Below are 13,675 nucleotides of genomic sequence, written 5' to 3'. Positions count from 1 at the left end.
CTTTGGCTGTTCCTGAGTTACAACCACTGAATAGGGAACAGTAATCTAGTAAGTAAAACATTTTCCTGAGTTCTCTGAGTCACTCTAGCAAATTAATCAAACTCAAGGAGGTCCTGGGAACCTCCAAGATAAAGCCAGGTAGCATCTGAAGGGCGGTGGGGGGCAGACTTGTGGGACTGAGCTCTTAACCTGTGTTGGCTCTTAATGCTATCTCCAGACAGGCAGTGTCAGAACAGAGTGAAACTGTAGGACACCCAGCCAGTGTCACAGAACAACTTAATGTGTGGAAAACCCACACATCTGGTGAAGTAGAGGAGTAGTGAAGTAGAGGCACACAGGAAAAGTGAGCTTTTCTTTCCTCTCTATATATTATCATCTCTATATGTATTGTATTTTTTTAGACCTACCAATCTTGCCCATTAACAGAGGAGTAAGAAATAGTCAGTGAATGAGTTGTATAGTGATCTACTTTCGGATTCTGTCAGTGATCCTCCTTCAAGTTGTCTTATTTAGTTTTTGCCTTTCAGCCCATTTGTTTTTCTTTAAAAAATATTCCCAGGGCACCTGGGTGGCTCAGTTGGTTAAGCCTCCAACTCTTGGTTTCAGCTCAGGTCATGACCTCACAGGTTTGCAACATCAAGCCCCACATTGGGCTCTAAGCTGACAGCGAGAAGCCTGCTTGGGATTCTCTCTCCCTCTCTCTCTGCCCCTCCCCAATTTGTGTTCCCCTTTTCTCTCAGGGGCGCCTGGGTGGCGCAGTCGGTTAAGCGTCCGACTTCAGCCAGGTCACGATCTCGCGGTCCGTGAGTTCGAGCCCCGCGTCAGGCTCTGGGCTGATGGCTCGGAGCCTGCAGCCTGTTTCCGATTCTGTGTCTCCCTCTCTCTCTGCCCCTCCCCCGTTCATGCTCTGTCTCTCTCTGTCCCAAAAATAAATTAAAAAAAAAACGTTGAAAAAAAAATTTAAAAAAAAATAAATAAATAAATAAATGTTTAAAATATATATATATTCCCTCAAAATTCTTTCCTCCCACCCCACACAGGGGTGGTAAAACCAACCCAGGTCAGCCCAGCACAGTGGTGAGCACAATCAGTGGTGCTCAAAAAATACTGGCAAATAAATTATTTAATATCTGCTCTTAAATCTTGAGAAGCATTTATATAAGAGAGGTTACATTTTAAAGGCTAGAAGAAAACTTGAGAGTCACTCAATTCTCTCACTTGAAGAATTAAAGTTAAAAAGAGAGGAGAGGCAGGGAGGTCACCCAATCCAGCATTCCTCTCCACAGGAAATGGATTACCAAGATGCTGTTTCAGGTATAGGAAAGAACCCAGGAAAGGCAGGGAAACTGGAAAAACTACCACCACCACCTGACAAGGTTAACAATGCCTAACAAATAATTTCCTACTGCCTGAACTCATTCTCCAAATTGACAGAATTAGTAATCTCCTTTGACCAACAAAGGTACTTGGAGTATATTTTATTTGTCCTAAGAAAGAAAAGAAAGAAAAGCAAGAAAAGAAAGAGCAAGCTATCATATTAATGTTTTTTTCCTGAGAAGTCACTCCTCATTCAAGATGAAGAGAACTCTTTATTTATAAGACTTTTCTTCCATTACAGACTCTCAAGCAAAATTTTAACAAACTTAGTTCTAACACTATGCTACTTTAAAAAGAAAACCAGTGGTATCTTTTTTCCTAAGAACTGGTAACATCTGCTATGTAGGAAATAAATGTGTCTGATGCTACTAAGGTGTTATATAAAATTGCCAAGTGTGCTTATTCCTGAAAAGTTTGAATACTTAAGAGATACAACGTAATTTTAGTTTCATTTTTCTTATTTGTTTCTGGGAATAGATTTCTTCTCAACATTCTCAACATTCTCATGCCTTAAAATATTAACAAGAGAAAAGGAAATTATGAAAGAAGTTATTTTTAAATTCCTTTTAGGTATTTTTTATTCACACAGAACATTTTTTTTTTTATTTTATCATTTAAAATTATTAATACACCAGAGGATGAGTAAACTAAAATCTCCAATCTCTTTAGTTCAAAACTGATTTTTCTATTCCTCTTTCACCTCCTATTTCGTGGGCATAAAGCTCCTATGTTTATAAAGAGATCCGTAAAGACAGCACTTTAAACAGGTAAGAAAAATGAAAAATAGATTTTAAAAAACAAATAATTCGTATTTAGCTCTGTAGAAAGTTCACAGACATGATCTCTAGCGAAGGAATTCAGTCAAACTCCATTCTATTCCAAAGAAGCCATCCCTTCCTCCTGGGGATGGTAGCAAATGGTAGCATTATACTGGCCAGAGAGTAAGACAACAAACCCAGCTGAAGCCAGGAGTGTGTAGCTGAGTAACATCAGACTCTCTGGCATCCTTCTTACATCCTAGCTGAACATCACTTGGTCCACAAAGTGTTACTAGATTAGGATCTTGGAAATAAAAACAATCAAGATGAGGTATCTTGGAAATAAAAACAATCAGAGTGAGGTATCCATTCACACAGAAGACTTAATGTCTAATTTCTAACAAGGTCTTTCCTCTGCAGTGATTGGTAGATTTCAAAAACAAGTCATTTCTGATATAATTTCACATCTAGAGGAAAGGTCAACACGAAATGTTACCAGTGTTACTTTTTAAGAATCTAGATTACAAAGACTTAACGGTTAATCCTCTGGTAGTCTGTAAAAACTTGTATTTGATTTTCCAAAATTTCTTTTAAAGATAGATGATGACATTTTCAATTAAAAACAAGTCAAATGCTAGGACCCTTGGGTGGCTCAGTCGGTTAAGTGTCCAACTCTTGGTTTCAGCTCAGGTCATGATCTCAAGGTTCATGAGCTCAAGCCCTGCGTGGGCTCTGTGCTGACAGTACGGAGTTTGCTTGGGTTTCTGTCTCCCTCCCTCTCTCTGCCCCTCCCCCACAGGCACACTGTCTCTCTGGGTGTCAAAATAAATACATTAAAAAAATTTTTTTTTTTTAAAAACAAGTCAAGTGCTAAAGTCCTTAATGCTTATAAAATTTACAAAATGTAGAATTTCAGGGTGCCTGGCTATCTTGGCCAGTGGAGTGTGCGACTATTGATCTTGAGATTGTCAGTTAGAGTCCCATGTTGGGTATAGAGATTACTTAAAAACAAAATCTTTACAAAACAAACAAAACACGATGTCATACTCAGGTCTATGTATCCCTTAAATTACAAAGAAGTGAATGAAAAGAGCATATATTCATGTAATTTATACATACACAATAATCTCACTAATCATCCAGTAGCAATAAATACTCTCAGGAAGATTTCATTTTGACCTTTTTTCTAGACTTGCAATTGTATCAGAAATGACTTGTTTTTGAAATTACGCATCTTGTCCTAACTAAGCAAGGACCACAGCAGCAAACATGATTGTAAATTCTGCATTTTACACAGCATTTCTAAGTTTAACCTGTAAAAAGCAAAACCCCCACCTTGCTGGAACATAAATCACAATATTAACAGCTACAACAATTTTTATGAGTGAATGCTTCTAAGCATTATAAACTGTCATATTCATTTCATGAAGAAAAATATTGGTCCTTCCTCCACATAGTAAATTTCTTCATGATGACATTTTTAAAAATTCTATCCCTGAGTATAAATATTTCTGAGGACACCCACAAGATATCGAGGAACAGAGATGCACATGTTGCTAAGAAGAAGCTTTGCCAAGTTTTTTCTTAAAATTTAATAATAAACTATAGAAAAAGGAGGCAATTAGAAAATGTGATTTAGCTATCATTAATCTACATCAAAGGATTATAATGATGTACATTGTGTGCCTTTCAAATTATTCTCTATTATAGGTTTCACAACAGAAGTTGAGAAATCTCTTTGACAAACTAGTCCCTTATTAAAAATCAAAGGAAAGTACTTTGCTACCATATGTGCAACATTAACGCCTTCAACCGCAAGAATGATTATTTTGTAAGTTAAGAAGTATTCAGTTCTATTTTAAAAAAACAACAGCAACACAACTATTCAAATGTTCATCTTCATCTATTATAAGAAAGTCATAACATATATGAAACACTATGTAATTCACTATAGAAAGACAAACATCTCTTTGGAAGCCAGAAAACAGAAAAGGAAATTGTGATCCCATGAAAGCATAATCAAAATGTGGGGTTTTTTTGTTTTTTTTTTTAGACGTCACCACCAATACCAACAAATGCTTCACAGAGCCTGACCAGAACCTGCAAGGTCTGATTTAATATGATGGGAAGCAATATAAAATACAAACTTTTAAATTTAACTCCATTAGTAGAAAACAGATTATGTTATAAAGAATAAGGTAAAATTATCCATAAATGGTTTTCAGAAAAATTTGTGACAATCTTTTCTCTTGAAAGTACACTGAACTGAGGAAAACCTGTTCAAGTATTTAGAAGCTCATTTTAAAAAGCATTACTATAAATCAGGCTTCTTTATCTCTAGTATATCATATACCATGTCCATGATTTGACAAGTTCTTCCTAATTACCCACCTTAATTACAGTAATTATATATTTCATAGTAAATGCAACTAACAAGGTTCTTTTGAAAGATAAATTGTGAACTACAGGGCTTAAAAAAAAGAGATGTAGATATCTGACCATCCCACTTAATTCATCACCGTCAACACCCATTTAACAGAACTAGATGATTTTCAAGCTACACCTTGGGATCACTTAATCTAACACCCTTATTTTATGAGATCTGTTTCCAATTTCCTCATTATAAAGAGGATAAACCAGGATGCCTGGATGGCTCGGCAGGTTAAGCATCCAATTCTTGGTTTTGGCTCGGGTCATGATCTCATGGTTTGGGGCATCAAGCCCTGTGTTGGGCTCTGCACGGACAGCGTGGGCCTACTTGGGATTCTCTCTCTCTCCCTCTCCCTCTCCCTCTCTCTGCCCCTCCCCCCCCCACACACCTGTGTTCTCTCTCCCCAAATAAATAAACATTAAAAAAAAAAGAGGATAAAACATAATTTGTCCCCAACTGTTAGTTCCCTCTACCTAGTAACCTAGTACACGTTATACCACTTTAATTTTAGAGGTACTTGCTACGTAAACTAACATAAGGTACTACATAAAATATCGAATACACTATAAAGAAACAGAGAAATACCCTCAAAAAAACTCCAATGCCCTTCGAGGCTAGTTTGTTTTGGCAGAACCTCAGGAGGAAAAGTTAATGCGATGCCACTAATCAGCAGAATAAGCTTGGCACCATGTAAATTATAGCTCTGGACAGAGATTTATATTTCAATATGTTTACACCCTAGATTTACCATCTTCTGTAAAAGGAGAAAAGGAAGATGCTACCATTATAAAATGAATTGTTGAAATCAAAACCTGAGAATTTGTTTTAAAATTGTTTTGGGGATGCCTGGGTGGCTGAGTCAGTTAAGCGTCCAAATTCGGCTCGGGTCATGATCTCATGGTTCATGAGTTCAAGCCCTACACAGGGCTCTCTGCTGTCAGCCCAGAGCCCACATCAGATCCTGTTCTCTTCCTTCTCTCTCTCTCTCTCTCTCTCTCTCTCTCTCTCTCTCTCTGCCCCTCCCCCGCTCATGTGCACTCATGCACACGCTCTCTCTCTCAAAAATAAATAAACATTAAAAAAAGTTTTTTAAATAAAATAGCTTTAATTAAGTTTAGTCTCTGGGGTATGAATTAACCCTTACCACTGCCAATTTGTCTCCAATTCAACAAGTATAATGAACACCTATACACCTAACCAAAGCATTGTGCTAAATAAATGTGCAGTGTAAGTAAGTAAACAAACTTACACTGTGACCTTCCTGCATAACCTAAGTCCTCAATTTCCTCACCTACAGAATAAGTGATTTAGGATGACCTTCCTGCTCCTAAAATTTTGATTGTATGTTATCCAAACTGTGAAATTTCAATTCATGCTAAAATAAGTAATGATAAAGCCAGCACTGCTGAAGTATGGTCAGACAAAAGTAGTTAGTACTCACTATAATAAGGAAAATGAACACAAAACGGCTTTCGAAAAATCAATCACCATAATCCTCTCCTCAAACTCCCAATCTATTTTTACATGACAAAGACAACATTCTAAAAGGCCTCTGGCCCCATGCAAAAACTTATTCTAAACCTGATAATTTTTTTATAAATATCCTTAGCAGTGATGAAATATGGAGACATTTCATACATGGTCCACAAAATATGAAAACCATACTAAAGACTCAACCATCATTAACGCCAATAGAATTTCTGGAGAAGTCCCCTACCTTATTCTTCTTTGCACCCCAAGGCACTATACCCGTACCCCACTATGCTATAATTCACTACCCATCAAGAGTTACTCTGCTCCCTTTTTATTAGCATTAAAAAAGTCACATTACACATTACATTGTTATGGGTTAAACTGTGTTCCTCATAAAATTCATCTATCCAAGTCCTACTCCCAGTACCTCAGGATGTGACCTCAGGAAACAGGGTCATTACAGATATAATTAGTAAAAACTAGTAGAGTGGGACTCTATAGTGCAAAAAGACTGGTGTCTTTATAAATATGGGGAAATTTAACATAAACACGCATGCAGGGAGAACACCATGTAACACGAAGACTGCTATCTACAAACCAGGCAGAGAGGCCCTCCTCTCACAGACCTCCCTGACAGACATCCTTCCCTGACAGACATCCTTCCCTCACAGACTATGATGGCACTAACTATACCAACACCTCAATCTAGAACTCCTAGCCTCCAGAACTGTGAGATCATAAATTTGTATTATTTAAGCCACACAGTTTGTGGTGTTTTGTTACAGCAGTCTGAGCAAGCTAATATATTACTGCACAGAAACTGGAGAAGAATCACATCAAACCATCACGACAGACAGAATTCTCAGAATAGCACCTCAGGTGTCAATGCATGGCCAATGTTCCTAAGAGACCACACATCTTGAAGATTCTGACAAAAGCCACTTTCAGGCAGACATGAACATTTTTCATATTGTACACTTAAATCAAGAGTTTAAGGGCACCTGGAAGACTCAGTCTGTAGAGAATGCAACTCTTGATCTCAGGGTTGTAAGTTTGAGCCCCACAGTGGGTGCAGAGATTACTTAAAAATTAGCAAATCTTAAAAAAAAAAAAAAAATTTTTAATCCTCCCCCTCAACTCCCTCCAAAGATGCATGAACTCTCTTTAATCAATGGTTATCTGTATGGGGGGGGTATATCATACACTAATCATTTTAATTACAAAATTAAACACTATCAGCCCTACCTCTGAGTAAGAAGGAAAAAAATACAGATGATAATAATGAAGTTTCTTCATTATGCTCTTAAAGAGATTTATAATGCAGTATTATTTTTTCAAAAAGGTAAATACTTTTTGAAATGTATATGAGTATATAATTACATCTGAAAACATGTAAAACTTTATCACGTAGCATATTATATCCTAAAAGAATAGAGTCTAATACAATGATGAGATGAAGAAAACTTTTCATAGGTAGACTATGATTTAAATTCTTCTTAAAAATATGGACCTAGTCAATAAGACAAAGTATTTGCCTTGTTTCTTTAATTTGTCTAATCAACTTCACCTTTAGTAGCTGACAATAACACAGCTTGTCAGAAATCTAAGATCAGAAGATTTAGAAATGGAAATTCAACCATTTTATGTGAGCATTATCAATCATTCACAGCATCCTGCCAATCAAGAAAAGGTTATCCTATAAACATAAGCTAAAATGACATGATCTGATCAATAAAAAGACAATTCCAGTATCTAATTATGAAGATTCAAAACCTTTTACTTTCTTTCCACAGCTAATTAGTTCTCAGCAGAAAGCACAATGGGAAGATATATAGTTAATACGCAGAGTCTAAGAACAATTTGAAAAACATTAAGCCCCATTTAAATAGAAAAGAAAATGAATATTAGATTTTTGCTCTTTCAAAATGTGCTCATCTAATTAATTCAGTCTAGAAAAGCGATGCACAGAAGGTTGTATTCTATCTTGTAAAAGTGTATTTAAGTGAATTTAAGGACAAAATCACTTTTCCATGTATATTATTCAGAAATTATTATAACTGTAAAAAGCAGGCAATGTAGGTGGTGCAAAGTGTCTGGACTGACAATCAGAAGAAATGGGCTCTATTTCTCATTTCCAGTACTAACTACACATGTGATGTTAGGTGAGATCATTTAACCTCTTTGGACCCTGCTTTCTCTAAGTGATCTCTAAGTTATCTGTCACTTCTCAAAATAATTGCAAACGCTGTCAATCTTCAAATCTGAAATATGCCATCAGAATTCCTGACGGATCTTTACATACTTTCTGTGATCAATATGAATTCATCATCAGATATTTCATGAAGAGAGAGAGTGATCTTTCTCACCTGATAGCTTATTGTCATGCAGCAAATTCCGGAGCTTACTACAAAGCTGGATCATGCTGTCCAACTGTCTATTTATCTTCACATCTTGTATCCAGGCTGGGGTGTAACACACTGGACATCCGGTTCCAATGCAGTCACTTACACAATTACTTTAAAAATGTTAAAATATATACACATATATATACATATCAATGCATTCAGCAGAATTTTAATTCCAAAAAATAAACATAAACAGTTTGAACAGAAGTAAATAAAGGTTGTTTTAACAAGCAATGGGCAATCATATAATATTTGTTACAATGATGTTTTTGAAAGATTATGATACACACATACAAAATCTGTACCTAAAGTCGCTTAGGCCATTTGATATGAAGAGATTTTACTTAGACATTACTCTGCAAATCTTTTTCATGCAAATAAATCTATAGCTTCTAAGGGGTAAGAGTACAGAGAGGGACATAAATAAACATATTTAGTACCAAATGCATAACAGCCATGCATTTCAACCTTTTCTATCCTAAATCTTAACACTATGTTTCATGGAAAATTACTGCAAAGAGACTGGGAAAGGTAATTTTTGTTTTGTTTGCAGACAAGTGTCTAAAGGTTTTAAAGTAGTTTCTGAGAAAAGATACTTGATTCTTTCAGACATTTTTATAACCTGTAGACTCAATTAAATCATCTCAGGTTATCTGTCTAGGAGTTAAAGTCTCACAGTTAGGGGGATTTTCTTAACTTTAGGGGTTACAAACCCTTTGCAAATCTGAAGATATACATAAGCTCTTGTAGAAAAAAAGGGGGGGGTCACAATCCCCCTCCAAAGCTTATCTGTGGATTCAGAAATAAGAAACCTAACAATCCACTCTTCCCTTAGCCTCACCAAAGGAGCTCCAACAAGACTGGGTAACCTAACTGATAAAAACCACATCTCTCCCAAATACCACATTCCTTTTCATGTGACCCACTCATTTGTAGGCACAGAGGATTCTTATGAGATCCTTCCAGAAAAAGCCTGTGGTTAGTTCTATTATTTGTATCTTAGATTTTGGCATGATATCTGATGCAAAGTAACTCAATAAATGTTATAAAACAAATCTGTAATCCATACCTGGGCTAAGAGAGAGTTTCCAGATGAATGTCAAATTTCTTTAGCAAAGAAAGGGACTTCTTTGAGTTTCTTTGCTTGTACTTAAGAACCCTTAACTTAAAACTCCAACAGAGAAAATAGGGAAACTGATTGTACAGGGAACTGAAATCATCAATTGTTACGTAATACTTAAGTATTTGAGGAACACGATTGACAAGAGTCACAATCCACTCATCAGGAAATCATTACCTTATTTTCAGATAAAGAAAATGAGATCCAAATAGGTGAGACACTTACCCAGCACCACACCAGTACTCAGTCTATTTTACACATTCTATAATGTTCATCTTATAAATGTTCTCAAATTATTTTGTAAACATTAATCTAGAATTCTGGGGAAAGATATCACTTCTCAATAGATCTGTATAACTCAGTAAGCCAGTATTTTCCAAATGACCGACAGATGTGGTCAGGAAATCATACTGGGTGAAAGATCCATTCACAGCATAGGATAAGTCAATGAAATTTATTGGAACAGAATACAAAAAGTTCACTGGTATCCTTTCCAAGTCCACACTGTAACAAATCTAAAGAAACTAGCACTTGCTAAGTAATGGTGTCGTATCAAAGAAGAATATCCATAATTATCTAAAAAGGCTATTTAAAAATCCTTCTTTTTTCCAACTATGCATATGTATAATACAATATCTTCCTCACTCACATACTGCAATCAAAACATTAGATCACAACAGAATGATTACATAAGTAGATACGAGAATCTACAGTCTTCTACTCATCAAAACAATGAAGAGATTTGCACAAATATAACACAGTGTCACTCTCACTAGTTTTTCTTTGGTTTATAAAATGGTTACTTTTCCTTAAAACAGTGTGACTTATGTTACTACGTAATGAGTTTATTACTGTTATTTTTAAGTGAATGGTATTTTTTAAATGTCTCAGTTTTACATGGTAAATACACACATACAAACAAAACTGCTTTGGGATCCTCAATTTTTAAAGGTGTAAAATGATCCAAAGCCAAAAAGTCTGCATATGTCTGCAATATGTTTTAAATGATTTCTACCTTAGAGAATACATGGACTACTTTTATCAGGGATTGACACGAAAGTACCTTGGAACCACCGTAACACTGTCAATGACATAAAAATCTGTGCCCCTCCAACCAGCACCCCTCCACTTCAATGCTTCAACTAGACTGGTATATATCAAACCATCTTTTAAAACTGCATGGTATTTACGGGGTGCCTGGGTGGCTCAGTCGGTTAAGTGTCCAACTTCGACTCAGGTCACGATCTCACGGTTTGTGAGTTTGAGTCCCATGTTGGGCTCTGTGCTAACACCTCAGAGCCTAGAGCCTGCTTCAGATTCTTTGTTTCCCTCTCTCTCTCTGGTCCTCCCTCCCTCCCTCCGTCTCTCTCTCTCAAAAGTAAATAAACATTAGAAAACTGCATGGTATTTACAACATTTCCTAGCAGTTTTACACAGCTGCAAATCTGCAAAGAATACAGTTACCCAATTCTTGGCATCACATAATCAAAATTTGTCACCGATCTATTACATACAGCAAGTACATCAGCTGAAACAAAATAAATCTGCTTACTACCAAGTAAGGACAGGAAGTGGGCATATTTCATAAGGGCATCATGGGAGGTCTTTTGGAGGTGGTGACATCTGAGTTGAAATGTAACTGATGAAAAGTTAGCCTCACAAAAATTTGGCAGTACATTCTAGAAGGAGGAAATAGCAAGTGCAAAAGTTCTGAGGCGGGAATGACTTTGGTGTGTTTAATGAACTAAAAGGAGAAGGTAGCTAGACAGGGTGAGCTAGAAGGAAGTGTGGCTGGAGAGACAGGCAGGAATTGGGTCCTGTACAGGTCTTCCAGACCTTATAGTGAAGAGTAAGGATTTTATTCTAACTGTAAAAGAAGCCACTGGAGGATTTTAAGGAGGGTAAGGATATGGATGTGATTTACATTTTTAAAAGATCACTATTAAGAATGTAGAAAATGAGGAAGGGGAGCAGTTAAGAACTTATTATACTAGTCTGAGGAGATATAATACAATGGTGGCTTGGATCAAATAAACAGTAGTAAATACAGAGAAGAGTGGGAAAATTCAAGATTCAAGGCACATTGTGAGGTGGAAGTCACAGAACTTAATGATGTGACAAGGAAGAGCAGTTGGGTATTACTTGTGGTTTCTGCCTTGAGCAGCTCTGTAGTCGGCAGTCTGCTTTATTGCCATGAAGATCTCTGACGTGGGCACAGGGGAAAGGAGGATGACTGACGCACGTGCCCTGCCCATGTGAAGTCCTTGTCATCATCCAAACGGAGAGCGGATGGGCAACATGTACTATTCCCTATCCCAGCCTCCAGCTGGATATGCCCCATATATCAAATCCATGTTTCCAGAAGGAAAACTGGGACCCCAAGCATAGTCACTTCCCACACATCAGCCCACAGCAGTCACACAGTAAATTATTTTCTTGTGTGCTTAAACTTCATGCCGAAGTCGTTCATGCCAGATAGTCATGCGTCATTACTGAAGTCATTAAAAAACTGATGCAAAGGAGGCTACGTGGACCCTGTCTCAGAGACAATTAAACCAAGACATTCAGTCCTTTAATTGATTTCTCCAGAATAAGAAATAGAATGAGATGAAAATCTAATATTCTAATCTATATGCCAGGGCTTTCATACTATAACATGGACATAATTCCATAGTAACTATTATGGCTTGAACTGTGTCCCCCAAAAAGATGTTGAAGTCCTAACCCCCGGTACCTAATCTTATTTGGAAATAGGGTCTTTCTCGAGATCAAATTAACATGAGATTATCGAGGTGAGCCTTACTCCAGGAAAGCTGCCATTCTTACAAAAAGGGCAGGTTTGGACACAGAGACAAACATGCACACTAAAGAGAAGGCTGTGTGAACATGAAGGTCAAAATCAGTGATAGACCTACAATCCAAGGAAGGACAAAGATTGCCAGAAGACAAAGGTTCTCCACCACCAGAAGGTAGGACAGAATCACAGGACAGGTTTTTCCTCACAGCCCTCAGAAACAACCACCCTGCTGACACCTTGCTGTTGGACTTCTAGCCTCCACAGCTGTGAGACAATACATTTCTGTCATTCCAAACCACTCAGTCTTTGGGACTTTGTTACAGAAGCCCCAGAAAATTAATCCAGAGCAAGATTTTCACAATCTGTAAGGTCTAGACTCCAAAGTAACCAGAAGGGGGAAAAAAAAAAGAGCTGTATTTCAATTACATAACAGATTTTTCTCCCCAAGCTACTTGCTAAGCTATGCAACTCTGAACAACTCACCCCCTTTGAGCTTTGATGCTCTTATTTGTAAAGTAAGACAGTTTTATGCATCAAAATGAGACAATGTACAGTAAGTTATTTGTAGCCTATGAGAGTTACACAAACATAACACACAACATATTACTAATATGGTAATTATTAGTAATGACCTAGTAAAAAATATAGTTACACTATGGATCAAGTCATAATTACTTACCTACAGAAGATGTGCTCACATCCCCCTAAACACACAGGCTCCCTCAGAATATTAGTGCTGTTTGAAGAAAGGAAGACAATCAAGACTTAGGTCATTGTGAGATAAACACTTATTACCCAACATTTCATAAATCCAAGGGCCAACACTACTGTATTTCTCTTTCCAAAGCAGAAGATTAGGATATATTTATTTGAAAGGCTGTTACTCACTGATTAAATATTGTATCATCACACATCTGCTGAATTCAAATAGCTACTAGCAAACTCAGTGCAAACTGTAACATTTTTTATAACGCATATAGTGGGAATTCAGAAAGAAGGAACTTTGTGTAAGTATCCCTATACCTTTATAGAGGATGGCAAAACCGACCACTGACTGCTTCTTTCAATTACTAAGATACATCTTCGCTTAATGATTCAAAGTATAGACCATAAATTTCAAAATAAGGCCTAAAAGGCAGAATGACCATATAACATATTGTCCAAATGAGAACATTTCTGGGAGTGACAGGGCATGACAACTAAACAGGACACTGGGATAACAGGTGTAAACCAGAACCGACCCAGGAAAATCAGAACATCTGACCACCTTGACCATAAGCATTCATGGTTTCCCATAGGAATACACTAGTTTCT

The 13,675-nt window shown here is 36.9% G+C and overlaps 1 protein-coding gene across 4 annotated transcripts in view; it reads right to left on the bottom strand.

Moving 5' to 3' along the window:
* Nucleotides 1-13,675, bottom strand: part of BARD1 (BRCA1 associated RING domain 1) — an 82,895-nt gene that overhangs the window by 57,767 nt on the left and 11,453 nt on the right. For 2 of the 4 annotated variants that reach the window (XM_049614971.1, XM_049614970.1), the window contains exon 2: nucleotides 13,041-13,097. Coding sequence is in view for 2 of the 4 variants with exons in the window: in XM_049614968.1 (XP_049470925.1) it covers nucleotides 8,406-8,554; nucleotides 13,041-13,097 (206 nt within the window). In the remaining 2 variants the exon portion in view is untranslated. Of the gene's footprint in view, nucleotides 1-8,405; nucleotides 8,555-13,040; nucleotides 13,098-13,675 lie in introns of all 4 variants that reach the window. The other 2 variants (XM_049614968.1, XM_049614969.1) reach the window with 2 other exon arrangements.

Source organism: Panthera uncia (assembly GCF_023721935.1).
Source record: "Panthera uncia isolate 11264 chromosome C1 unlocalized genomic scaffold, Puncia_PCG_1.0 HiC_scaffold_3, whole genome shotgun sequence".
NCBI classification, from domain to species: domain Eukaryota; kingdom Metazoa; phylum Chordata; class Mammalia; order Carnivora; family Felidae; genus Panthera; species Panthera uncia.
Note: the sequence above shows the minus strand (reverse complement) of the source record. Positions and strands in the feature narration are given on the sequence as shown.